The 27,654-nt window shown below is 39.8% G+C and overlaps 1 protein-coding gene across 1 annotated transcript; it reads left to right on the top strand.

Moving 5' to 3' along the window:
* The first annotated feature begins 839 nt into the window (after positions 1-839).
* On the top strand, positions 840-27,390 carry LOC145479282 (uncharacterized). The gene is made up of 13 exons (XM_081457602.1): positions 840-1,307; positions 8,980-9,075; positions 9,818-9,895; positions 10,082-10,165; positions 10,996-11,073; positions 16,375-16,482; positions 17,436-17,546; positions 18,366-18,458; positions 18,765-18,828; positions 19,727-19,885; positions 20,552-20,676; positions 21,214-21,463; positions 21,584-27,390. Exons 1-13 carry the CDS (start codon positions 1,215-1,217, stop codon positions 26,950-26,952), a joined length of 6,708 nt encoding a protein of 2,235 aa, XP_081313728.1. The 5' UTR covers positions 840-1,214; the 3' UTR covers positions 26,953-27,390.
* The last annotated feature ends 264 nt before the right edge of the window (positions 27,391-27,654 follow it).

Raw genomic sequence — 27,654 nt, 5'->3', positions numbered from 1 at the left:
TCCAATTACTATCACTAATTCACTACTTAGTAACCTCGAACGTTCGGTTTCCACGAGAAATTATTATACCGCTGTGTCTCACAAGGACTGGGAACTACCGAATTCACGAATTTAATTGGCGAAATCGATATTGAAAACGTTCTAGATTTTCCCATCTAGACCGGCATCCAGACCGGTTACATTTTGTGGAGAAAAAGTTGCAAACTGAAATGTAAAACTATGGACTATTTTCTTCTGACAATATTTATTTAGGGAAGTGCCAAAAAGCCTGATGAGGAAAAAAAGTAAAGAGAACGAGCAAACTTTAGCAGAATTAAGTTCAGCTCATCGCCGTTCGCAAGCAAAATGACAGTTAGTACATTAATAATACACATGAAAAAATTACTCGATTCTGATTGGCTAAGAGCAGTGCAGTTCAAGTGTAACACCAGTGCAAAAAGTGTAACATCAGTGCAAAAAGTGTAACACCAGTGCAAATTACACATCGAAATTCTGGATTATGATTGACTGAAAGAAAATAGGAACTTTTCTAAGAAAATGATATCACGTAAAATGATGACGAAAATTTTGTGCTGAAACTTTGAAAAAAGTTTTCTCAAATGAGAAAAAATGGCTTCCAGAAAGATCTTCCGGCACTTCCTCCGCGCGAATTTTTTCATGTTTATATTATTAATAAGTAATCATACGGTTTTTCTCGTTCAATATGGAGTTAATTTGCACTTGTGAGTTTTTCAAAAAGCTGAAATTACACTCGCCGAAGCGGCTCGTGCAATTTCAAATTTTTGAAAAACTCACTCGTGCAAATTAATTCCAAATTGAACTCGAAACCGTATGATTACCTATACTAAACGAATTTTAAAATTGTCCTTGTTTGCCTTATTATTAACATCTTATTAACCGAGCTTAGTCGGTCTGTATGGGAGAATCTTGACCTCGGTCTGTACTCACGACCTCGGTCAAGATTCTCCCCTACAGACCGACTAAACTCAGTTAATAAGAGCTAAATCTCAAACCTCGGCCTTGTCGTATTGACCTCGCTATAACGCGCTCGGTCATTACGCCATAGTCTCGGTCTGAGATTTTTCCGTAAAGACCTCACGGTCACATCGGGCCATGAAAATTTGGCCGTATTGGTTTCAACTCACCATCAGGGTAGTACGTGGTGTAAGCTCTCAGTGACACGTGACGGGTCCTGTGTACGCGGGAGATGATGCATGCTGGGAATTCGTGGTAAGCGCGCGATTTTCGCGCCATATTCATTCAGTGTGCTGGATTGTCACCGAACAATGGCCTATGCTCTTACTGAGGTGAGCTTTTCTCTTTTTATTGGGGATCTCTTCTACGTTTTCTAGCTCAGATACATATTTGAATTCTTTCTGGTATGCTAAGTATACTATAGGGATGGGTAAGGTCGTAAATTTCTTCAGAGATGTGACGGCAATCGAAACTCACATGGTTTTCGAGGATTTGAAGCTCGCAAGCTGCATGTCACTTCAAACTCGATTGACTATAAATTAGCGTAATTTTCGATAGTTTTTCCATGCAAGTATAAGTTCTTTCAGCATTAAAACTAGAGACGGCGATTTAGACGTACAATTTGGCAGATCATCAATGGAGTGAGAAATTTGTGTTCGCTTGGTTGTAATTAATATAAACATCTTGTGTTACATGAACGAGCTTGCGAAAGCTTGTACTCAAGTTCATGTACTGGTGTCGCGTTAAATTCATCGTTGGCAGCTCTCAGAGAAGATTTCTTACGTTATATTTGGTACAAAACAAAGGTTATAGAGGGCAAGACAACTGTTTTCACTCAAACTTAATTAGCATGCAGTTGAATAAGGAAAGCTCATTAGTCATTGATTCACACTGTTTTGTTGCAAGGCTATAGCAGTTGTGACAATTTACAAAAGAAAATAATGGTGAAATGAAGAAAAAGGAAGAAACCTTTGCATTGAGCATAATATTTTAGAAAATATGAATGCAAGTGAAGTACTGTACGTATAAAATTATACTTTGTGTTGCACTCTATCAGGCTAATTAGGCCATAATCTAGCTATTCTTATGAGTGGACTCATTAGTCTCCGGGAAGTATTGGTGGTTTGTGGAATATAGTGACAGGTTATGGAGCAAGAACAAACAAACACTAGGTGAATTAATACCCCAGATTGTGGACTGCCTACTGTTCATCTTTTTGTTTTTAATTGAAATTAAGACAGAGTTTCTAAAAGTTTAGGAGAAGTACTGACCTATTGGTTTGAAACCTGGACCCTAGGGGGGGGGGGGGGGGGGACTCCCATATACAAAGGATGAGGGTGCTCATCCGAAATATTGAAAAGAACCCCTAAGAGGTACCAAGACACTGTTTAGTGGGCACATGGGCGTAACTTGAAATTTGTTTCACCCCTAAGAGGTACCAATTCAAAGCAACACATTAACTGACACCATCATTTTCTGGCTTAATGCCCTAAAAGGTACCGCAAAAGCTCTTGCTGTGAGATTTTTTGAGGCCAAACACCCTAAGAGAGACCAAATCCACTCTTTTAATGGCTAAAAGGGTACAACAAACACCCCTGTCCCTTTTATATGGATTCCCCAAACCCCTCTGCCCAGGGGCCGTGGATCCCAGATTAAGTAATTTGTGTTCTAGTCTTCTTGACTTTCACAAATAGACATTGTCTGTAAAAAAAAGTACCTGCAAATTAAACACTGATTAGAGGGGGACCTTCAATGGAATTGCTCTCCATCGTAAGTGTCCAAATCATTGAAAAATAATTCACCTGACAGATTCAGACTTGAACCAAAAGAATGCATCCTAATTTCCTTTAGGTCTGTCTGCAGCTGGGAAAATTTGATTTTTTTTTTTTGAAGACTGCAAATTGGCCACCCCTCTAAGTTTTTTCAGTAGCTTTGGGCCTCGTTTTCGTGTTCATTTGCTATGTCATTCTTCTCTTTTCTGGCTACTTTAGTTGTTTCAAGGTTTTGAAGTGTTGTATGAACTGGGTTGCATTCAAATTTTTCACTATGATTACATTTGACAAAAAAGAGAATGCAGTCCCGATACAGACTGGAAAAGTGGAAAAGTGCTCTGAAGCCAAGATCTATAAGAGTAAGCCTGAACTAAGCTAAATGTTGCCAATCTTTATTCATCAGTGGAAATATTCAAATCAGTTGCCAATCGCCCAGAGTTTGTTTGTTGGTAAACCGACATGCTAGTGCAAATCTTAGCTAATATTCATGCTTCCAGGTTAGAATACAGTAACAAAATTATACTTTCACAATTTAGTATTTATGCTTAAACGCCAGTAAATGTGAAAACGAGATGTTTACCATGAATTTTGAAGGCAAAGAAAAATGTGTTAGTTCTATTAAACTTGTGAGTTTACCAAAACTGGCACAGTCATGCAATGTGTCATCAAATCAAAGTTTTTAGAGGGGACATCTACTTGCTAACCATAAAGCAAGGAAATCAAATAATCCACAGCAAAATATTTGACTTTGTCATTATATTATGTCCAGGGATCCATATTCGCCGTCGTCCGGTCGTCTGTGACGACAAAAAAATCGCAGGGACAATCAAAACAATACAGAAAGTCTTCCGCTGGACGAGTTTAGTTTGCCTCTACCAGAAAAAAAAATGTCTTCAAGGCTCGACACTAACTTTTGAAATTACTAGCCTACTGGTTAGTGACAATTTAGATGTTACTAGCCAAAATTTTCTTTTACTAGCCAAGCATCGATGTTGACTGGGTCCAATAACAGCAGAATTACTAGCAATGCTTGTAAGCCCAGCGCAAGCGACTCTCTGAAGTGTTTCATCACATCAACTCTCTCAGGGTGACAGTTCACAAAGACAGGAAAATCCAGGGATTTTCCCGAAAAGACTTTTATGACTGTTTTTCTTTGAGACTTACTTGGAAAAACATCGAGACCATGAGACATCATTGTAAAAACTGTTGAGAGTTCTTCAAAGACAGGCACCATAGGACCTGTAGAAATGTTTCAAAAGCAAAACAACTATCTGAACGATACTGCAAATTGCCATTGGCAAAATTCTGCTGAAAGCCGCTGATTTAAATGTTGATTTCCACATGATTTTGCACATGATCTTGTCAGGAAGCTCTTGTTTTGTGCTGCTAATTTCATAACAAAAAAGGACATCGATGTGTGCTTCAGAAAAATCTGTCTTGTTGTTTGCCAATATTTCCTTCAACATAACATATTCAATTACCCATTCACATGTAATGTACCACACAGCAAAAAGTAGACAAACTTAAATTTGCATACGTGCTGGACACCACGTACCCAGTAACATGGTGCATGTACGTCCACAATGAAATTCTGACCTTGTTTCCGAGAAAAGTGTTTGTTAGTTTGGCCAATTTAATTTTGTTTACTAGCCAAAGTGGCTAGGGGAAATTGAAAACCTACCAGCCAAAACTAAATTTCTACTAGTCTGTGGCTAGTTGGCCACCGTTAGTGTCGAGCCCTGTGTCTTAAATTTTGTTATCGGTTTCCTGCATTGGGTGATTCCAGGAAATATCCATACCCTACCATGGGCGGAAATTCCAAAATGCTCTATCCCCCCATGCCCTCCGAATTCCAAAATCGTTAAACCCTCCTCCCCTCTGGAATTTTCAATTTTTTTTCAGACCCTTTGGAATTCCCATTCGACTGCCTAAAACTTCCACTGAACAGGAAACTTGCGCTTTTTTTCCCCCTCCAAGAAAATTCTACTCACAATTTTTGGTCAAGCAAACAAGCAACTCAAGTTTGTTAATGTTTAATAAAGTACACCGTAGCTTTCCCGTCTAAGTCTTATCTTTAAGTTGCTTGCCACCAAGTAAAACTTTCTGTTTTCAGTTCATTAGCTTCATATTTTCAGGAGAGTAGTTCATAATGATACCAGTGGAAGACAAAAGTGAAGTTCATGATGTGCCATCTCGCACCATATTGAAAATTGTGTTCATTGAGGAACTGCTGACCACTAGTAATGCAACCTACAAATCTGTCAGGCGTTCCATTTGGAAACGAGAGACTGGTGCGAGTATTTCTCACGGATCAACAATTTGAGATTGGAAAGAAACACAGACTTGTGTTATATTTTATTAATCTATCGACTAATTCGTCAACTTTAAGGCCTCTTTGATGTGGAGCTCGCCGCACAATCCACATGGTCACTAGCACCTATCAGATCAATCTTTATCCTGCTTCAGCGGTCGGTTCGTGCCTGATGATTTACAAACTGGAAAAGTTATCAGATCAGCGATTTCAAACGAAGCTTTCGCCTGTCTTCCCCCTCTGGAAATTCAGAGCTGAAACCCCGCCCCCCAATGAGTTTGGATTTCCAAACTGCGTTACCCCCTATGCCTTAGAATTCCAGTCCTAGAAAACCCCTCTCCCTCGGAATTCCAAGATGCCGCCCGTGGTATGGTATGGATTCTGACCACTTGTTATCCATTTGGAACTTGTAGGAAACAGAAAGATTTGCAGCTTTCTTTCAGGATAAAAGCGTCATTTTGATCGGCCAACTTCAGTGACGGGATGAATGAAATCATTACAGGCTCAATTTTCATTTTGCCAACCGCTGATGCTCTCTACTGCATCTGCATCCGCGAAAACATGTTTGATGTGGTGCAAGTGCATCAGCTGTTTTGGTTGTTTTGTTCAGAATATGGTGTTTAGTAATGTTAAGAAAAAACAAGCTAAATATGAGCAGGAAGAGCAAAAGCTTTCCTTTCAGCCTTCTTGGCAGTCAAAGAGGGCTTGGTTTTCACTTGTACCTGGTATTTCTGTGTCTGCCAACAGCCGCAACTACGGACATGATGTACTGGGAGACTGGTAACATGAAAAAAATAATAAAGTAGACTTTCCATTTATGTGCTGTTCTTTTGCAACCCCTAGGATTTCATGGTAACTATTGTTTCCAGTACCGTGACGTTACTGTCATTCAGAAATAAAGGAACCCAAAACCGTTTGCTACGGACATCTTCAGCCTTGCTGATCAAAATTTCTTTGATAAAAGATTTCTTCTTCTTTTCTAATTCTCAACAAGAAGGGTAATTCCTTTGATCAGCACTTTGATTATATATGAAACTAAGATGTTGTCCTGCCAAATTTTATCCACACCAAAGTGCATCGAATGGTATGTGAATGGGCAAGTAAAATTTTGCCAGGGCAAGAATGTCATCTGGCATACTTGCCTGGCTGATGACTTGGAGAAAAAAGCCAATATGGATCCCTGTTATATCTGTCTGTAAAACTTTGGTTGTTCACAGAAAGATATTGAATTTAGGAACACTGTGGCGCTGATTTTTGTAGGAGTCTATTTTTATGAATAGGCAATATTTTGTATTTTGTGGGAACTAACTTTTGCGACAGAAGAAGACTGGCTATTTTCTTGCTGGGTACTAATTTTTGCGATCTTCAGGAATTCGTGTTTAATTGAAATTATATCATTTTTCCTTTTTTTTCAACTGCATTCGACCAACTCGTGAAACAACTTGTAGAGAAGTAAAACAGTAATCAAGTTATTGGTGTCACACTTTAATCTTTAATCTTTAATCATTTTTTATACACGGTAAAAACATCAGGTAGAAAAAATTACATAATAATGACTAAAAATCCAAATCCTAACATTATAGTAACTTACATTAATATGCCACTTAAGAAAAATCCTGGTTTCCATGAATGCCGTGTTTAAAAATTATGGTAGAGAAGGCGTTTAAATTTGTCCAATGAACCTGACTCTCTAATGTTACAGGGTAAGCTGTTCCAAAGGGTAGCGCCGCTGTAACTAAAAGTATTTTTCATGTAGTTAGTTCTTGGAAAGGGGACAACAAGTTTGTTTACCGAGTCCCTCAGAGAATAGCTTGATTCATTTCGCTTTATAAATTTAGACGTGAGATATTCCAGAACAAGACAGTTTAAAGACTTGAAAACCATTAAGGCGTTCTGAATTTGACATTGAGATTTCAAGTCTTTCGAGCTAAATTTGTGAAAAAAGGAATCGACATCTATGTCATAGTTTGATGAAGTCTATCACGAGACTGCTCACAGCCCTCTATTTTCTTGTAGTTTTATTCGATCGTTGAACATGTAGATTGAATCTGAGACAACTGGACACCAGCGCAAAACTGAAGACTTGACTGGGTAGGGGATGGGGAGAGGGGCTGTAGATATCTTTGGAAAAAAAGTGAATTCCCCATTTTTCCAGAAATGTAAAATTCCCATTGGTTGAAAGGTGACAAGAGTGTCATCACCTTGACAATGGCCGATCATGATTGCATCCAGGTGCATTATGCGGCTTGCAGTAGTTGTCATCAATGACATGTGCTGTGATTCATAATGGAGGGGTTGTTTTTAAAAAATATAGAATCCTGTTAAGAGAAATTATAACATTTCTTTGCTCAAAGATGAGCAGAAAGAGGCTGCTGTTAGTCTTCTTTGGTTGAAAGATGTTGCAATTTTTGCAGACCGGCTTTGCGGAAAGTCTGATATATCATCAACTCTACGCAACAGCAAAAGAAATGCAAATGGTGCGAATGTTGTTCTCATATTTTCACCACTCAAAAGCATCTTGAAAGCATAAGTAGAAGAGACTGAAGAGCTTTGGATTCCTTCCATCGTTTTGTCAACAAAGGACGACATGCCTCTCCTTATTGGAGAAGCGAAATACAAGCTTGTTTTTGGAAGACAGCAGAAGACTTTTTGGATGCAAAATTCCAAAACGTGTTCTAGAACGAAGATTCTCCACTTAACAATTTTGTCATGCTCATTGTAGTTCACGAGTGCCACACCATGTAACACCTTTAGAAAAAGATTATCCATAGATATGTAAGTTGTCTTGCCAAAATTCCCAAGGTGAATAGCGAAAGAACAAGCGCTTATCCTACAAAAATCAGAAAGACCGTTTGATTTCGGCTTTCTCCCCTTTTAAGCAACTTTTTTTTTGGAGTTGAAGTCATCTGAGATGACAGCCGAATGCATGTATGTGTTGTTTGCAAACTGATACTTGTAATCAATTAAACAAGCAATTTATGGCTCAGACTGTATTGGTCCGATTTAATGAAATGGTCAAGGGGCAGAGCTGTTAGTAACAAGGCGATAACAGGGGGAGGAGCCTAATAAGTCCTTTTTTTTCCAAAGATGTCTACACTCTCTATTCTTCTTGCTCACTTTGCTCACAGACCCCACCCCCCACCCCTGCTTGCTTCGTGCTCACCTTGCTCGCTTTTTCTTTCGCGTGTGTGAATAGAGAGGCTGTGAACAGTCTACTCTATCACAGTTACATTTTGTTCTTGTGTGGAATTGTAGATGCTCTTTTCAATGGAGTACCTTTAGGTGATCCTTTCCTGTTAACCTTTTATTTCTGAACGTTTTGTTTGTCATTTCATTGTTTTGTTTCTGAGGGAAAGAGACTTTAAATAAATGGCAGCAACAAGATTCTACTTGTGATGTTTCTTTGTATACTTTCGCCAGGGGAGTAAATTTTTGCGAGAATTTTTGGGGGGGATTTTTTTTTTTTGCAAATCGCGGAAAAAAACACAAAAATTGACAATTTAAGTTTCATCACTGCTATTTATCATGATTTAAGTGAAGGCGACAAACACACTCATAATCTTTGATTACTGCTAGTATCATTATTTTTTGCATACATTATCATCCAAAGATAGGAAAATAAAACAGTAGTACAAATAATGACCAAGACTGCAACAAGTATTATGTTTTGCCTCACTGACTGGTATGGTATTCTATAAAATTTTTGGGTTAGGTTAGAGACGGTAATGACAGTAGAGTGTTTTTATAAAAAAGACAACCCCAGCCAGGCTTGAAAATATCCTTCATAACTCAAAAAACTCTAAACCTACTGTCTTTAACTGTCTCTATCCTAACCTATACCCTTTACCTTGTAACTCTGCATAAGTAAAGAAAAGAAAATTAAAGTTCAAAAGTTCTTTGTTTATTTAAACTATATTGCAGATGCCTGTACAGATAGTACAACTACTGACAGAACCAGACCTTCTACCAAAATTTCAATATCTGTTTGAGAAAGAACATGGGCCAGTACCCTTTGAGGTTAGTAATATATTATGGGTTCACTTATTACAGTCTTGTATAATCCTTTGATCTCAGTGGTGTTCTTGAAAAGTCCTCACAGTTGGGAATGTGAGTTGCCATGGAGATGCAGTGATAATCTTTGATGAGCAACTTTTTAAGCCTAACTGTAGGGTTTACTGTACTAAATTAGAAGTCTCATTTAATATGCTATGAGGAACTTTTAATTTTTTTTTTTTTTGACCATCATATGTCCCAATTTCAGGTAAACTTTTTTTTATTACCATTAGAACTCTGCATGTATGTGTAGTAATAATAACAAGAACTACATGTATGAAGTTAGAAAATATATGTAGCTTGAGAGCACTCTTTTTAGAAGATGTGTTTGTAAAAGCCAACAGAGTGAAAGAAATTCAAACCTTGCAGAATGCAGTGGAAACCAATTTTCAGGCCTGCCCCTCTGGCAAGCTCTTAATACCTATGATGTACTTGTCCAAAAGACTCTCTCACTAGCCTTTTTAAAATGATGTATTACTTTCTGACTTAATTTCCTTCATGCTCATCTTGTAAACAAAGATCACTGGCCCAGACTATTGGATTAGACTTTCTTTGCATGGTGTGCTTGACCATTTTTTAATTTTCCTCCCTTCCCAACTGGCTGGTGATTAATTTATTGTAATATAATATTATGTATGACTGTAGTAATGTATGAAGAATCAGAAAGCTTTACATACTTATGTAGCTATTTTTGTGAAAATGCCAGGACTCTGAGACAAGTTCTGATGTAGAACCTCAAGTGGACAGTGAAGATGAAAAGAGTCTTGACATGGTTTTTTGTGAGGTGACATTTCAGTTGATGTTACAGTTTGTTCTGTATTTTTAACAAAGTGCCTTAAGCCACAGTCTCATATCATTCTACTGTTAAGCTGAATACATATCAAGAAAACTTAAGTAAACATTGAACCATGAATTTGTGTTAAACCAGGCAACAAATAAAATTAGTGCCCACTCTTTATTTAACTTTCAGGATGCTGAGGCAAATTCTGATATCAAACATGAAGCAAACAGCGAAGAGGAAGACATAACAAATGTTGACATTGTCCCTTGTGAGGTAACATCTTGTCAGCTGCCAGGTGGCACATTGGCTGTAAATGTGGGTGAATTGTTCAACTCTGATTATAAATTTGGACAAAAAAAGCAGATATGTGACATTGCTAGGCACATGAAAACAAAATAATGTGTTTGACACTAAAAAATGCAATTATGGGTAAAAATAAAAATCAATGAAATAACCAGCGGGCAATTCCTGTAAGAGGATACAAAGTTTTCAAATCAATATACAGAAGATCACAAAGTTTTAACAATGTGGACTTGCAGACACAAATTGCCATACAGAGAGGGTTGATATCCTTTGACTGACCTTTTATGCTGGTTTAATCATGCAAGAGCATTAATTTTGATGAGCTGAAATTAACAGGTGATCACCAGTGTGTGTGCCAGCTGCCATGTGCAATAATAATGCAACAAGTACTATATTTTATTAAAGTTATGGAAATAAGCATTTTGCTGGAAAATACACTATTTCTAAAATTCATGTGAAACTACATCTGAGACTCAAGTTGCACATCTTTTATACCGTCAGTGGTGAGGACAGTGATGACATTATTTCCCACTTTTTCACAAGTGTTTGTGCAAACAGTCAGTTTGTCTATATTGTAAAAAGAAAACTGCTTGATGGCAGGAAGATATAAATTTTATTTTCTCATGTTAAAAGCAATATTTTTATTCCTATACTTCTTTTTACCACTTGAAACTTAAGTCCATATCTTTGCACCACCATTTAATATCATCTAATGTATATCTCTAGAATTTTTTATTTGTACTGCCAACCCCCCTTCCAGCTTGGTCCTCAAATTTCTTTTCTATATTTCTAATTCACAGGATCAAAAAACAACGTGTGATGCCAAAGGTCAAGTGAATACTGAAGTGGAAGTACTTAGAGACACACTCTCTTGTGAGGTACCCCTCATCAGTTTATGTTATTGCACAGTGTACATACAAATATTGACAGAACTGCTAAATACTCAGTTCATAGTTTGTAAATATTGTAATACTGTAAGGTGTCAAGAAAAAGGTATCAAAATTTTGAAGTAGTAAAATAAGGGGGTGAATGAAATTTTTACGTTGTGTAAGTGTGATGATATGTACTCAGCGTTCTCCTTTTCAGGCGGTAACCGGTAAAATTTACGGCCTGTAGCACCACTCGCTACCACCTAAAATCCCTTGGAATTCTTGAAAATTCAACAGGTAAAAGAAAAAAAATATATAGTTGTTTCACCGACATAATCGGTATATTATCCTTGTAAAAGAATAAATAAATAAACAGATTAAAAGATAAACTGCGCAGGCTATGGTTTGTAAGTAGTATCTGTGGCTTTCGAACTTCGAGGCAAGATCCGCAAATTTTTGGCGGGCTTTCTGCCACCATTCCATCGTGGCAGATGTCATTTCTTCACACATGCATCAGTAGTTGTTTACGTTCAGTTTCACGATGAAGCGACTATGAACATTGTTCTCATTTCTTTCCATCAGCAATGGCAAGAAGTCACGAATGGAAACAGTTACAAATAAAGTAATTTTAGACGTTACAAGTATTTGATTTGCAAGCAATGTGGGGAAATCAGTTCCATGAACTCCCCACCTAACTATCGGCTTTAGAAAACTGGTGTTGCTAAATTGACCAACATTCACGTGTGGTGATCGAAAACTTCATCTTCGTCACGAAATGCTCCACATTCAGGTCAAAAGTGTTTGAAATCTATTTTCAGACGACGTTTTGAGAGAATCCTTGACAATAAAACCCTTCCAGAACGTGAATGAAAATGAATATGCAGCGATTTCGTTTGGTTTTGAGAGACGACCGCTGATTTTGTAGTGACACTTCATGTAAGCACAGCGAGGATACCCTGGAAGTTTTCTGTGACTTTAGGGCAAGAGAATTAAGACAAAGAATAAAACACTTAAAGATGAAAGTGCTGTTTGATTTCATTTCACATCTACAGCCAAAGGTGTAAAATTAGTAAACTGTAAGGCATATTAGATGGAGGTATTTTCAAAGAAAATGTTTTTATTAGGAAACGACAACATCGGCGATGAAGTGGCTTTGCAACTCAAGAATGACACACCTGTCTTGGAAAGACAAGAATGGGGCAAATTTTCATTTCATGTAATGTACAGAGCAGACCTAATAAACAAGGCTGCGATTCACCTGATTGCTTTACCGGTTTAAAATGCTCTTTTACCTGTTGTACTGAAAACAAGGGAGAACCCTGTGTACTTCGAATGCACTTCTGGTGACGCAAACAGCATGTGAACCATTGTGCCTTGCGTTCTTTTGTATGTAGTTCTCCCCTTGTTGTTTAGATATTAAAGCAAATAAAAAGCTATGTTACCTCCTGTCTTGACATATCGCCTCCTGTTCTTGACATAATAGCCTGTGGCTATTACATGGTGTCAGAAGTAAACCAAAAACCTCGGAAACATGGTGTTAAGCATCATCAAATGCCCGGTTATGTAGTGGAAAGGCGACAACCCGAAAGAAAACTGGTGGCGTTTCAAGCAGTCGAGCTGATGTTTACAGGACCTCTGAAATTCAGAACAGAAGAGGAAAAATGCAGCTATTTGCTCATCTGGGTTGGTCAGAAAGGAAGGGATATCCACAACACGATGATGAACATAGGAAATTAGGAACATACTACGAACGTTCTGAGAGTCACATAAGTCCCAAAGCAAATCCTGTTTTCACCAGGTTCAAATTACACAGTCCAGTCCAAGACTCGTCAGAAATGGCAGAGAAATTCCTCATGGCATTATGGATTCTAGCCCAAGATCCCGATTTCAAAGACCCAGAAGAAATGATGAGAGACTGAATAGTTTTCAAAACAAACTCACTCAAAGTCAGAGAAAAGTTAATCTCAAAGGGAGCCAAGCTCGTGCTGGATGAAATTTTAGAGATTGCAAGGTCACATGCATCCTCTCAAGCCCAGCTCACAGCCATGGCAGCTGAAACTGCAGATGGGTCCATATACTTAGCACACCTTCCACCAAATCAGCCATCTCCATCTTTCAAGCCTCCCAGGGGATTGTGGGAACTGTGGTCACCCTCAACGCATCAGACAATGGATTCACGTCATCAAAGATTGGGAAGATTCTGCAGCTCAGACATCCTTCGAATCTATTGTTTTTTAATCAGGCACTGTAGCAAATTTAACACATGGGACACCAGAGTCTAGTCGAGATGAAGTATTTGTATCCATTCAAGTAAACCTGGCGCAGAGCAATAACAGGAAGACCACACTGAGAGCCAAGCTTGACATTGGTGCCCAGTGCAACATACTACCCATGAGGCTTTACTGTGAGATGTACCCAGATCAAGTAAACAACAATGATAAACTCAAACCCAATGCATAGTTGTCCTTGAATGTTGTGCCCACTGTCTACGGAGGCTCGCAAGTGGCAAAGTCACTATACCCTACAACTATGGGAAAGAGAGCACACTCGCACCCTTTTGCATCACTGACATACCAGGTCCCACAATCATTGGCCTGCCAACCTCCACTGACCTGAATCTGCTACAGTTCAATTTTGCTATACAGACACAACATCCCCAACCAGCATTAATGGATGCCTAAAGGACAAGACTCCTGAGCAAGCCAAGGAAACCATCCTGATAAGAGACAAGCAGGATCTGATTACACAATACCCTGAGTGTTTTAATATTGTCAGGAAGTTTCAAGGAGAATACCACATCGCAGTCGACCCCAATATTCCACCAGTGATTCACCCTCCATCGTGCATGACATCAAAAGTGAATTAGATGATATTGCCAAGAATTGCATCACAAAACTTAAGGAAGGTGAACCCCCACCCTGGGTTAACAGTCTAGTCTACTGACAGAAACAAAATGGGAGGTTGAGACCCTGCAGATACAGATTCAACCGCATGCACTTTGGGCTGAAAATATCATAAGACATCTTTCAGCCCAAAATTGACCAAACATTTGAGGGCTGTGGAGTAGTGGCAGGAATTACAGACGACATCGTAGTTTTTGGACAAACTAGTGAGGAACATGACCACAGCATGCATGGTATGCTAAGATAATGCCAAGATACAGGCCTGAAACTGCACCCTGATAAATGCTATGTGAAGCAGGAGAAAATCAGATTTTATGGTGTTGTCTGTAGCCAAGGTGGGCTCCAGCCTGATCGAAACAAAATCTCAGCACTGAAACAAATGTCAGCTCCAACTATCCGCCAAGAACTGCAGACCTTCTTAGGTCTGGCAATCTACATGGGTCCCTTCATCCCAAATTTAAGCACTCTAACAGCCCCACTTCAAGAGCTCCTAAAGGAAAGCCACCAATTTGATTAGAGCCCAGCACTGCAAGATGCCTACAGCAAAGACTCTGTCAGTAGTGACGTTAGTTTAACCTACTTTGATCCAAAGAAGGAGATCATGTTAAAAGTTGACACTTTGCTGAAAGGCCTAGGCAGAGCACTCAGACAAGACAACACATGCCTGTTGCTTTTGCGAGCAAAGCACTCATTCATGTGGAAACAAGATATACAAACATTGAACAAGAACTACTTGCTGTGGTGTACAGGTGTGAGAAGTCTCACACTTACCTATTTGGTCACAGTTTCACTGTCAATACTGACCACAAGCCCCTTGAGAATATACACCTAAAACACTTGACAGCCGCACCCCTGCATCTTCAGAGAATGCTACTGAGACTGCAACCATATGACCTTGTCATCCGCTACCAACAAGGCAAAAGCATTGAAATTGTGGATGCACTCTCCAGGTTATCACCAGAAGAAAAAGAAGCCATCCCTGGGATGAATGTTCAAGTGCACGACATCCACCCTCAATTCAGTAACAGCATTCTGCAGAGAATTAGAGGACAAACCGCGTCGGACCCAGAGCTCAACGCACTTAAGGAACTGATCCACTCTGGTTGGCCGTCAACCATCCAGCAAGTCCCAGTGCCCTTAAAACCTTATTAGCCCTTTTGCAATGAACTTGCTGTAGAAGATGGTACGGCCATGAAAAGCCACCGCATCATTATCCCCACTGTACTACAGAAGGAAATCTTGACAAAGCTCCATGCAGCACATGCATGTATCGCTGTATGTTTTTACTTGTTGTTTGTATTTTGACGAGCCCTATGGGCTCGTCAAAATACGGCACAACTCGTAAAAATATACAGCGATACTACACACCAAAACATCTAATAAGATATGTATATATCGCCTCTTGTTCTCAACATCATAGCTCACGGCTATTACAGTAAGTATGAATAAGCGAAAGATTTACCACCTTTGCGAGGCACAAAATAAGTGCCATCCTGTCGTCTGGGGCAAGTAACTTTAGATTCTCATTTGCCCAATGGGCAAGGGCTCAGGTATGTCATTGGTCAACTAAATCAATAAAGAGCAAACTAAGCCTCATCCAAGGCAAGCAAAATTTGACAGCTACCGGTCCAAAGGGCAAGCTGGAGTTCGTTTGGAGCCCTGCTTTGTATATATCATCACACTTTTCTCACTGGCTGTTACTGTTCCTTGTAGTATGCTGGATGTATGTAACAATGTATATCACGCATCAGGGTTCTTGTTAAGAGTCTGTAACCAGTTCATTTTACCAGCTGTTTGAGTAAAAGTTACTACCTATTTCACTGGAGTATTTATCAAATTTATGATGGATGCTTGTTTGTTCAAAAGTGAATACCCATTGTGTTGAAGGTTTTGGAAAATCTTGCTGTTCTCCTTCTAGTCACTCCTTCTAGTCACTAACCCTAAGTTGAGAAATCTAGAAGACATCATTGCATTGAAAATAAAGGATGTGTTGAAGTAATCCATCTTGTCATGTCTCGAAAACGGCCTCTGCCAGCTTGGTATAAAAATGGTTAATACTTCCTTTAACATTATATGAAAAAGAGTGCCTTGAGACATGTGGAAAGATCCTTGGATGCACTGAAAACCCAGGAGACCCCCACTGGGGCAGAGTCCCCACACCCCCGGCAGGTGGGGCAGGTAACAATGTTACCTGCTATTTCTTCTTTCTAACTGCCTGAATGAAAACTTAACAAGAATCCTGTATATGAACCTTGTAAATGGCCTAGCAGCTCAACACAAGTCTCCTGTAGGTCAGCAGTTGAGAGCATCCAACCAGTTTTTGGAAGATCATAGACTTGAAATCAGGCCATCAGTGTGTTCAAAATACAGTAATTTACTAAGCAACACAAATTCATTCTATTGTCAGGACTCTTATGCAAGTTTTGATGTCAGGGCTGAAGTCAACAGTGAAGAGGAAGGAGTTATTGACATTGTCTCTTGTGAGGAAGAAGAAGTTGATGTTGTCTCATGTGAGGTAACATTTGTCTGTAATTTTTTTCTTGCATACCCCCTCTACATGTCTGCCTACCCAGCCAAATTTTACAGACAGATGTATGGAAAATAAGAGAAATGAACTGAGCATCTTCTAGCCAAGCTACATCCTTCAAACTTGGTGAATACAATCTTCCACCTATTAGTTTAACATTGCCATTCACAAATTGTGTAAAATTCCATTTTACAAAAAGTTATTTGCCATCGAATTCCCATACAAACACTGTAACTTCTAACCGCTTTGCCTAGCCATCAAGATGGCGTCAAGAACCATGATTAAGTCTGTTCACTGCCAGTTGTCACGTGTAATGCGAATTGCAGTGTGATATTTCATTTGTGCACGTGAGCTGTTCTCAATCTGGTTGTTTCATCGCAAGTTAGCTTTCATTCTTTTCAAATTTTCTTTATGTCAGGACGAAAATGCAAGAAAACTCCTTGCCCATTTTCATATTTGAAGAAGCCAAAGAGGCAAAAATCTGGTGGAACCCACAGGTTCAGGGTCGAACAAAATCTTTGGCTCTGAGCGACCGTGGGTCACTGTACCCAAGAAGAATGGTTGAAGGAACACAGGGACACTAGTCGAAATCTAGTCGAAATCAGTTGTAATATAACCACTTCATCTTGTTCATTTGATTGTTTCAGTTTTTTGTTTACCCTCTCTCCTGCCCTGGGGGCTTTCCTCAAGCCCAAATGGGCCTCTCATTTCTCCATGAAAGATGCCCAAACAGATTCACTGGCTTGGTTTGTTCACTGTGTGTGTGTGTGTGTGTGTGAGAGAGAGAGAGAGGGGTGTACAGGGTATAATTCTACATGTAACTAGCTGGTCTTCCATAATAATTGTTTCTTTGTCCCTGTGATGCTTGTGGCAAATGGTCAGAATACAATTACTTATTAAGCAACAAGAAGGTACTAAACACAAATTTATTTTATTCTTAGGGGTCTAACACAACTTCTGATGTCAAAGCTGAAGTCAACAATGAAGAAGAAGGAGTTATTGACATTGCCTCTTATGAGGAGGGAAAAGTTGTTGATGCTTTCCCTTGTGAGGTAACATCCAACCTAACTTTGTTAAACTTTGCCATATCTAGATCACTCCTCAAGGATGTACTTGATTCTCTCTAAATGATTATCTGGGTTGCAATAAATGAGATTAATTCATCTCTTAGTTTACAAAAATGTTTGGTAAACTGGTGGGTAAATTTTCACTTGAAACACTATCACTAGAACATTTTCACTTCTGTGCAAATTATTAGTCAACATTCTCACTTCCGTGCAAATTATTAGTCATTTAAACAAAATGACTTGCCAATTTGTGACTGCACATTTCTCAAAACAAAGCTTAGCAGATGTTACATGCAAGCAAAAACTTTAGCCCGGGTCTCATTGTCTGCCACAAAAATGGCAGGAAGGAATGCTTTCATTCCTCATGCTCGTACTTCACTGTTTTTTGGAAGCTTAGCCCTTTCTGGTCTACCTGGAGCTGGTGACATTTGTTGTCGCATCTTGTTTATTCAATTAGCCTGACAGTCTTCTGCCATGTTTTTTGTACGTGAATGCTGATATACACATGTACTGCTTCAGAGAAATACTGGTGGTTGATATTGATAGAAAAGGCCTCCACGTTCCCCTACCCTAATAAAACCATTGCTACTACACAAAGTTTACAGTAGTATACACTGATACAGCTGGGAAAGGGCTCTTGTGCACAACCCTCCCTCCCACTGTTTTGTTCATTGGGGCTACTTTGAACAACTTGGCACATCACAACTGGTTTCATGTTTTTAAGGACAGGTTTCGGAACTGTTGATTATTTGTTTATTTTTTTCAATTGCTGTAAATGGATGTTCTCATGATTTCTCTGTTAAGGGCTTTGAAGAACCGATTGTACCCTCTGATGCTGCTGCTGCTGGTATACCCAGATGTGAACCAAGAATTCAGGAATTTTCAATTCCTTTGGAGGTAAGAACTGCTGCAGTTCAGATGGACATAAACAAAGACAATTTTTCTAAACTATGGAAAATGTAATGTGATTTTCATCGGCCCATGAAAACCAGAGGAGCTCTCATGGACTTGTCAGATGTGTTCCTGCACCGTTGTTGAATTAGAATTTGGAGTGGTGGTTTTGAGAAGGGAGGAAAATGACTCAAAGTTACAAATGGGGTGTCTAGTTTTCTCAACAAAGGCAGCAAATTTATTAATGGAACGTGTAATACTGTATGTGTATATGATGCACATTATTGCTCTGTAAAATTAATGTATTTTCAGAAACTAAGATTTACTACAAATTGCATCAACAAGAGAATAGAACTGGAAGAGGATGAGTATATTTGTAAGTAGATTCATAAACAACACACTTAGTATGGGAACTTGCCAATGCTCACTCTACTTTTTAGGAGCTGAAAATTGTATTTTAGTATTGCTTAGGGATTTCAATTTTAAGTTTTGATAGTCGTCTCTCTTTGAGTACATTCCAAATAAAAGAAACAACTGACATCTCAGCAAGCAAAGATATTAGAAGTGGTACCTGTTAGGGATACAATTGGACTGGTGTCTCTCAGCGCTTTTATTTTTCAAAATTTGTCATAAGCATTCAATTCAGTTTTTGATGAGGTCCTTTCGCAGGAAAACGATATTGTATATGTAAGGGAAACTGTTCTTTCTTACACAAAACTTGATCTGTTTTGTTTGACTCTTGTATGTTGTACAGTTTTGTGTCATATCGGCAAGTACATGCAGACTTACCCTGATGTATCTTGATGAGAAATTAAGCTGTTTCTTTTTTTTAATAAAATTCACAATCTTTAAAAGCTTTTCTGCATGATTACACTGGTAAATATTGTAGGGTCTGAGTATTAAGATCATTGCATAACTTTGTCACATGACCTTACCTGTTTAAAACTAGCTGTGAAACGAACTTGATGCCAAAAATGGAAAGAGCATGACAAACTAGTCAAGCATGGACTTGTGCGACTGTCCATTTTGAGACCATTGATTCTTTAGATAATTTTCTTTATACTGCACATTTTTGTGGCGTTTTGAAAGTTTTTTAAAATAAAAAGGTTTGGATGGAAAAAGTTGCTGGAGACAAACTTTATCATCTATCAACCAAGTCCTTTAAATATTGCCAACTTCCGATTGCATGGTTTTGTAGTCATGCCCTTTCAATCTCGGGCATCTGTCTCATTTCATGACCAAACCTTGAAACTAACATTGGGAGTCTTGTTTAGTTTGCAGTCAGTGTGACAAACTGCGCATTGGTAATTGTTCCGTTCATGGTAGTTTGAAGTGGGTTAAGGAACCCACAGATGTGTTCGTAAAAGAAGGACTGACGAAAGCAAGGTCCACTATTCCAAGTAACATGGATTTGAAGACTTCAAGTATACCGGGTGGGTAAAATCTGATTGTCTCGATTGGATTACTAGCGCAATTTGTTTCAAAAGTTGTTGATAAAAGCTAGGTCACGGTTTGTCCATCTTGAAAAGTTTGGCCTAATTTCTTCACGGTTTTCAGTCACAATCCTTTGTAAACATCCCCATTCTACAACAACCGCACAGCATTTTTGTTTAATTGTTGCCTTTTGATGCTTGTTTATCTTACATGTTGTAGCACAGTATGATTTTGAGGTCTCTTACATTTTGAAGGTACCAAATTTTGTGACTCGCAGACAACAACTAAAAGTATTGTGACACGACTCCTTCAACTAACATCTTGATAGCTAACAACTAGATAGATGGTCAGTCAAAAACACTAGCAGAGCATCTTGTAGAGTTTCCACATTCTAGGAAAAGTAAGAAATTGACAATTTGAATTTTTTGTGGTAAACTGAAAAATCAGGGAAAAGCCGGAGATATCCAGTCTTATGAGTGGCAAATCTGAATCGTAACTCAGTTTCCTATAGTAATATTATGACAGGAAGCAAGTTAAGATTGGCCAATCGACCACCTTGAAGCAATATTCTGTGAGAACGTAAATTTTGTTGTTTTGTTGTGGTCAAGAATGCAAAAGAGTCAAGTGTTTGTTCAGTGGTATTAAATTGTGCCTGTTCGTTTTAGATGCCGGATTGGGAATCTTTGCCAAAGAGAGATTTGAAAGTGATGTAGTCTTTGGCCCTTACTGGGGCCAAAAGATAGGCGTGACAGATGTAACTCCAAGCATGGATCAGAGCTACATGTGGGATGTAAGAAAGAACCTTATAATTAGTACAAGTTCGCTGAGTAGTCGTTCTCAGAAACCGTAATATTGCTTAGCAACTTCGGTATCAAAAACTTAGGGCTGAGTCAAACTTCTCACTAAGCTATAACTTGTTTTCCCGTCTAACGTTGTAGGGTCACTTGTAAGATATTAGGTCTAGGCAAGATAAAAACTCGAAGTCGTCGTTATTCAGTTCTAAGGAGTAAAATCCGCCAGCGTTGTAGTTATCTTTCCTACCCATAAAGTATGGTTTACACGCAAGAACATGTGAGGATATTTACCATAATAAAACTAGGCGTCGGAAAAAATCGCAGGTTGTCCCTTTTCTAGCATTTTGGTTTGCGTTTGTTTGATTTGTTAACATCGCAAACACAAACCGAACATCCACCTTTGTAGAAAGGTGTATCGAATTCATGTCGCTTGCGTGAACATAGTTTAATTTTGCGTTTGCCTCGGCATAAAACTTGTAAACCAGCAGTGAAACAGTTCTACTGCGTCTCAGGTGAACTCTTCTCATTTGCAGATAATTGAAAATGGACGTGTCACGCATGTTGTTGATGCTCGGGATGAGGAAAACAGTAATTGGCTACGTTTTGTGAACTGTGCCCGTAATGATGATGAGCAGAATCTTGTAGCCTTCCAGTTCCGAGGTGAAATTTACTATCGCGCCTACAAGACAATTGAGCCCGGCATGGAGCTCCTGGTGTGGTACGGAGACAGATACGCTTGCGATTTGGATATATTAAATAAAGATGAATCTGACAAAATTGCAGGCATGTGTTCCACTATTTTGATGATGTGATTGGCTTCGATTTTTGTATTTCAGAACTCAACAAAAAGAAAATAGCGGTAGCTGTAAATGAGACTTTTCCTGTATATTTCTTTTTATACAGATGGACCGATACAGTGTCAAAAGTGCTTCATGGTCTGTTCAGGACCATCTTCCCTGGCCACTCACAACAAGTTCCGCTGTCAAATAAACAACGAGCACCACCTCTGGCGGTGCATCCACTGCGACAGAAGCTTTAAAACACCTCAAAGTCTACAAAGACACAAGAACATCCATAAAGGCCTCAAGCCTTATGCATGTCGGATTTGTGGCAAAGTCTTCTCCCATCCATCGTCGAGAAATAGGCACCATAGCCTGCACTTCAATATGATTTGCAGTTGCAAGATGTGTGGCATGGTGTTTAGCAATTCAATTAGTCTTGGACACCATGAAAAGACAGTTCACGCATACAGACGTCTTTCCAATGGCAAGTTTGAATGTACTGAATGTGACAAAGCGTTTGCTGACTGGAAATGTCTGAGGCGGCACAAGAAACGGTTGCTACACAGGAATGCTGATGCATGTACGTGCAAAACATGCGGTAAGCTCTTTCGAAAGAAAGAGAATTTACTTAGGCATGAAGCTTTGCATAAGCCTTCCTTCCTTGCAGAACCCTACAAGTGTCAGCATTGCGGTCTTTGTTTCACGTCTGGAATTGGTTTATCTAATCACAAGAGAATTCATGTTAACAAAAACGTGAGCGAAGGCAAGTCTGACAAAGGAGGGATTTCTCAGAAGACAACTTCAAACTCTGTGCAGAATTTTCCCACAAAAGGTTTATTGGTAGTAAGAGGTAAAAAGTACTCGACCTGCCATGTTTGCCAGATTTGTAAGGCTCCCTTTGCTTATTCTTTCAACTTAGCAAGGCACATTCGAGAAAAGCACCCACGGGTTAAGATTATCAAGTGTAGAAAGTGCGCAAAGGTGTGTGTTTCTAAACGTGAGTTAGCTGTACACATTGCCATGAAACATGAAACAAGAAAATATGACTCCAAACAATCCTCACTTGAATCTGTTAAATGCAGTCAGTGTAACTTTACGTTTCCAGAATGTCAGCTACTCAATCACGCATGCGTTTACCAAAAGGCAAAGGTGAACGAAGGTACAACGACGCAGGACTCCGAGTCCAAGAGAACTGTGCAAGCATCAGATGGAAAACACAACATATCTCAGAGACCTTCGCAAGATCAAACAGTATACAGCAGCGTGGAGTTTAGATGTGAATTCTGTACCAAAGGTTTTCCTTCTTTGTCCTTGATGCATTGCCACAGGGCTGCCCACTTTAGGAAGAAAAATCCAACCCTGCCGGTTTCGCTTGGTGTGACATCCAAAGTGTCAAATAAGGAAAGTCCATACATTTACCGAAAGGTATCGATGAACGAAGGTGCCACCGCGCAGGAATCCGAGTCCGCGAGAACTATGCAAGCATTAGACGGCAAATACAACATTTCCCAGAGTTCTTCTCAAGATCATACAGCATACAGTAGTGAGAAGTTTAGATGCGAATTCTGTGCTAAAGTTTTTTCTTCTTTGTCCTTGATGTATTGCCACAGAGCTGCCCACTTTAGGAAGAAAAATCGAGCACTACTGAATCCGTTTGGTGTCTCATCCATAACGCCAAATAAGGAAACTCCACGCCTGGACACGGCTCAACCCAGGAATGGACAGTTCACATGTGGAGTTTGCTGTAAAGAGTTCCCTTCTTTGCGGTTGATGCACTGCCACAAAGGTTGCCATTTTCGGAAAAAGAAACGAGTTCGAGAAATGTCCTGTGATCGTTGTGACAAACCATTCAATTCGAAAGAATCACTGCGCCAGCATAAATGCCACCGTGCTGAAAATGCCCTAAGTGTCTCTTGGTCTTCTGTGAAACGGGTCGAAAGTTCAGCTGTCCATTGTAAGGTCTACAACGAATCTTTCCATAAGGAAACATCTTTACGCTCTCACATGACTCACCACAGTCGAAACACTTCTCATTCTAATCATTCGTCACCGCCAAATCCATCACCCAAATCTTCAAAATTTCTATCAGAAGATAAACGCTTCAAATGCGATGTTTGTGCAAGAGAATTCACCTCAAAAGATTCATTGAGATCGCATAAAAGTCATCACTCTCGGTTTGGTAAGATGCAGTTTACTTTACCCAAACAAGTCGTTGATGCAAATACACAGGAACCTCGTGTTTGTAAAGTTTGCTGCGAGTCATTCCAGTCCAGACGTTCCTTGTCTCAACACAAGCGTTCGCATGCTGGAATAAAAACCGCTTTTGCGTGCCCTTTCTGTCGTAAAGGGTTTTCGTTTAAGCAAAATTTATTGCGACACAAACGAAATCAGCACGATCGGCCATACAAATGTCAACGCTGTGGTGAAGGATTCCGAACTGTTCAGGGACGACTAAGACACTTTTTGAAACACGACTCTGTAAAGCAGGACCAGAAGTGCCCTTCATCGACCGAGACTGATCCAGTGAAATGTGAAGCGTTAAGGGTTCCACAGATTTGTTGTCTGCATTGTGATAAGCGATTCATGACGTGCAAGGGTCGCTACAAACACATGCGAAAGTACCATAGTGAGGAGAGCAAAGTTGGACTTTGGAAATGCCCGTACTGTAGTGAAGTATTCCAGAATGGCAGTGCTATGAAAAAGCATGTCAAGAATAAACACGCCAAGGGGAAGAGGTCTGAAGATCAACAAGGGTGCAAGAAAGAAGACAAAGATGGCATCGAGACGACCAACAGCAAAGTGGCCGAGAGAACACACACGTGTTCAGAAGCAGATACGATTGCCCCTTGGAAATGCGAGTTCTGTAGTAAGGTATTTCAGAGCGTCAGTGGCATGAAAAAACATGTCAAGAAAAACCACTCCAAGAGGAGGAAGTCTGAAGCTTCTCGCCAAGGGTGTAAGCCACAGGAGAAAGATGGCATCGAGACCACTAACAGCAAAGTAACCGGGAGAACGCAGTCGTGGTCAGAATGGCTAAATATTGCTCCTTGGAAATGCCGGTTCTGCAGTAAGGTATTCCCTAGTGTCAGTGGTGTGGAAAAACATGTCAAGAAAAAACACCTCAAGAGAAGGAAGTCTGAAGTATCTCATCAAGGGTGTAAGCCAGAGGAGAAAGATGACATCGAGATCAACAACAGCAAAGCGACCGAGAGAACGCAGTCGTGGTCAGAATGGGTAAAACTTGCTCCTTGGAAATGCCAGTTCTGCAGTAAGGTATGCCAGAGTGTCAGTTGTATGCAAAAACATGTCAAGAAAAGACACTCCAGTCGGATAAAGTCTGAAGCATCTCACAAAGTGTGCAAGCCAGAGGAGAAAGATGGCATCGAGATCGACAACAGCAACGTAACCGAGAGAACGCAGTCGTGGTCAGTACCGGCAAAAATTGCTCCTTGGAAATGCCAGTTCTGCATTAAGGTCTTCCAGAGTGTAAGTGGTATGAAAAAACACGTCACGAAAAAGCACTCCAGGAAGAAGAGGTATCAATCTCCTGACCAAGACTGCAAGCAGGAAGGAAAAGATGGCACTGAGGTCACCAACAGTGGAACGACCCTGGGAGCACTGGAAGTGTGCCGTCGTTGCAAAGCTCGATTCTTTGCATTCGGAAGTGGCAACAAATGTGTCTATTGTATTCATTGTAATAAAGAATTGTCTCTCGAAGGAAATGACAACGGGTCTGGGTGTGAAGACGAGTTTGTCAGTAGTGTTATTCAGGACGAGATGCATTGCCTTCGTCAGAAGAAAAATGGTCAATTATTGGCCTCAGCAAGGGCGTTCAAGTGCCAATACTGCCAAAAAGGCGTTTCTAAAATTAATAGCCTTTACAAGCACATCATGATTGCACACGGAAAGGAATTTGGATCGAATTATCATGGTTCATGCACACGCTTTGTTAATCAGTCTGAAAGGAAGAACAGCTCTATTCCCCAAGCTTGTGCAGCAAATGTAAGCGTAAAGGCTTTCCAGAATTGTGAAGATCACAGAGTAGCCAGGAATCTTAATGCTCAGCCAAGAGGGGTGAAATTCAAGACGGTTAGAATGAAAGCGGGTACACGAGGGACAAAACACACCGTCCAATGTAATCGGTTTAGATGCTGGTACTCTAGAAGAGAGTTCCTTAGTAGAGGTTGCCGTGGCAGACATGAGATAAAATCGCATGGAAATCAAGTTGCACCTTCGTCTTTGCGGCCCAAACTTGATGTGGATAAGACTTTCATCAGCAAAACTTTGCACGAGAGGCCACTATGGAGTAAAGATGAAAATAACCGCGAGGGTAAATCAAGAGCTTGTATAGATGGACCGCACGCAAAAAAGTGCTATCCAAGGAACAAGGCATTTCCGTGCGAATATTGCCCTAAGCAATTCCTCCAAGTTACTAGTCGTTACAGACACGTTATGCTTGCACACACTGGAGTTACCAACGCCTTTTCCAAGGTCTGCCAGTTGAAACCACAAGTTCCCACTGACAAGACTAGTGCAGCAATGCCGTTGTTTTGCAGTGATCGAAGCATTGCATCTTCATCAACTCCTATAAAAAGAAAGAAAGACGTATCAAACTTAGATTGTCAACCTGAAAACAAGAAATTCAGAAGGCACGATGTCAACTTCGGATCTGGCGACCCTGCGGGAATGTGGTCCTTCAATAGGCAAACTGTAACTAGCAGTAAACCATTTCCGTGCGAATTTTGTGACAAGAGATTCTCTACGTTCAGTCTCCAATACAAGCACTTTTTCCTTGTTCATTCTGGGTCTCAAGCCTTAGCCGATCAAGGGGTCACGGATTCGAAGGCATTGCCGACTATGAAGGTTTCCGAGTTGTCAGACTCGTTCAATGCTGTATGCAACGAAAGTGCGTCCAGTTACTCTCATGGAGACCCAACAAGGCGACATATTTCCCCTTCACAAAGAAACATCCTTCGAGATGGTAGTTCCGATGCTGGAAACTGCCTTAAGACTAGACCTTCCGTGGCTGTAACGACCAGTGAACCATACAAATGTGAGATTTGTTGTACAACTCTCCGCACAAAAAGCGAATGGAGTAAACACGTTGACAAAATTCATCATGGGTGCACTGGCGAATCCTCGTGCAATATCAAGAGATTGCCCAGACAGCCGTTGAGAACCATTTTGTGGTCTTTACAGAGCAAGAGCAATCTCAAATCTTTGCGAAAACGACACGTATCTTGTCCCGAGGTAACATGCGACAAACAAGATGAAGTGTCATCAATACGTCCAGGAAAATTTGTCAAGCCCAAGTCCAAGAAGAGATTCAAGTGCGAGATCTGTCACTCCTTGTTTACCCAGAAAAGATCCGTTCTTCGTCACATGAACAGCCGACATAATGATGAAAAACCCTTCCAGTGTGCCATTTGTGGATATGCCGCCAAGAGGAAAGACCACCTTTCCGCACACGAGCGTTCACATTTTAGTTAGGGTAAAAATTGTGGCGAATAATTGTACTCGGTGTTCGGCATTTAGTTTTGTCATTAGAGAAATTGGGGATATAGTGATTTTTTATTTACTGCAATGTATTACCAAATCCCTCAAATTTATTTATTGTGTAATAGCATAAAAATTCAAGTTATTTCCAGTCAGCAGTGTTTGCATTTCGACAAGTTAAAGGTGATCAAAGTTAGCTATTTTTATCTTTGTAAATAGCAAATTTCTCGGAATCTTTAAAGTTTTGAAGACTTAGCAATGTGATTTCCACTGCTGTAAGAGAGGTTATTTGGTACCTGCAGATCGTTTTAAAGAAATTTTCCCTCAATCTCGTTTGCAGGATTTTATCCTTAATTAATATAATAGTTTATAAGTTTTGTCAAATTTATGCTTTTATATAGTTTATAATGGAATAAATGTCTTCTATGGAGATCGAGTTGCGTCGATAACTTGAGATACACAAAAGCGTGGCTAGATGGTTGATTGAAATAAAATAAAAATAAAACCAGATCAAAACAGAAAGCCTTGTCAAATCCTCTGGAAGGGCGATCTGACATGGAATGGCACCTCATCTAGGGGAAGTAGCCATTTTTTTAGTCTTATTTTCTTTCGCTAGGAAGCCGTAGTTAAGCTGATGACGAGCGCCAAAACACTCTTGGTTAGGGCAGGGCTTTGGCCTTTACCTACGTCGGTTAA

This window comes from Orbicella franksi, chromosome 2, assembly GCF_964199315.1.
Source record: "Orbicella franksi chromosome 2, jaOrbFran1.1, whole genome shotgun sequence".
Taxonomy (NCBI): domain Eukaryota; kingdom Metazoa; phylum Cnidaria; class Anthozoa; order Scleractinia; family Merulinidae; genus Orbicella; species Orbicella franksi.
The sequence above is the reverse complement of the archived record's forward strand: the minus strand, read 5'-3'. Positions and strand labels throughout refer to the sequence as shown.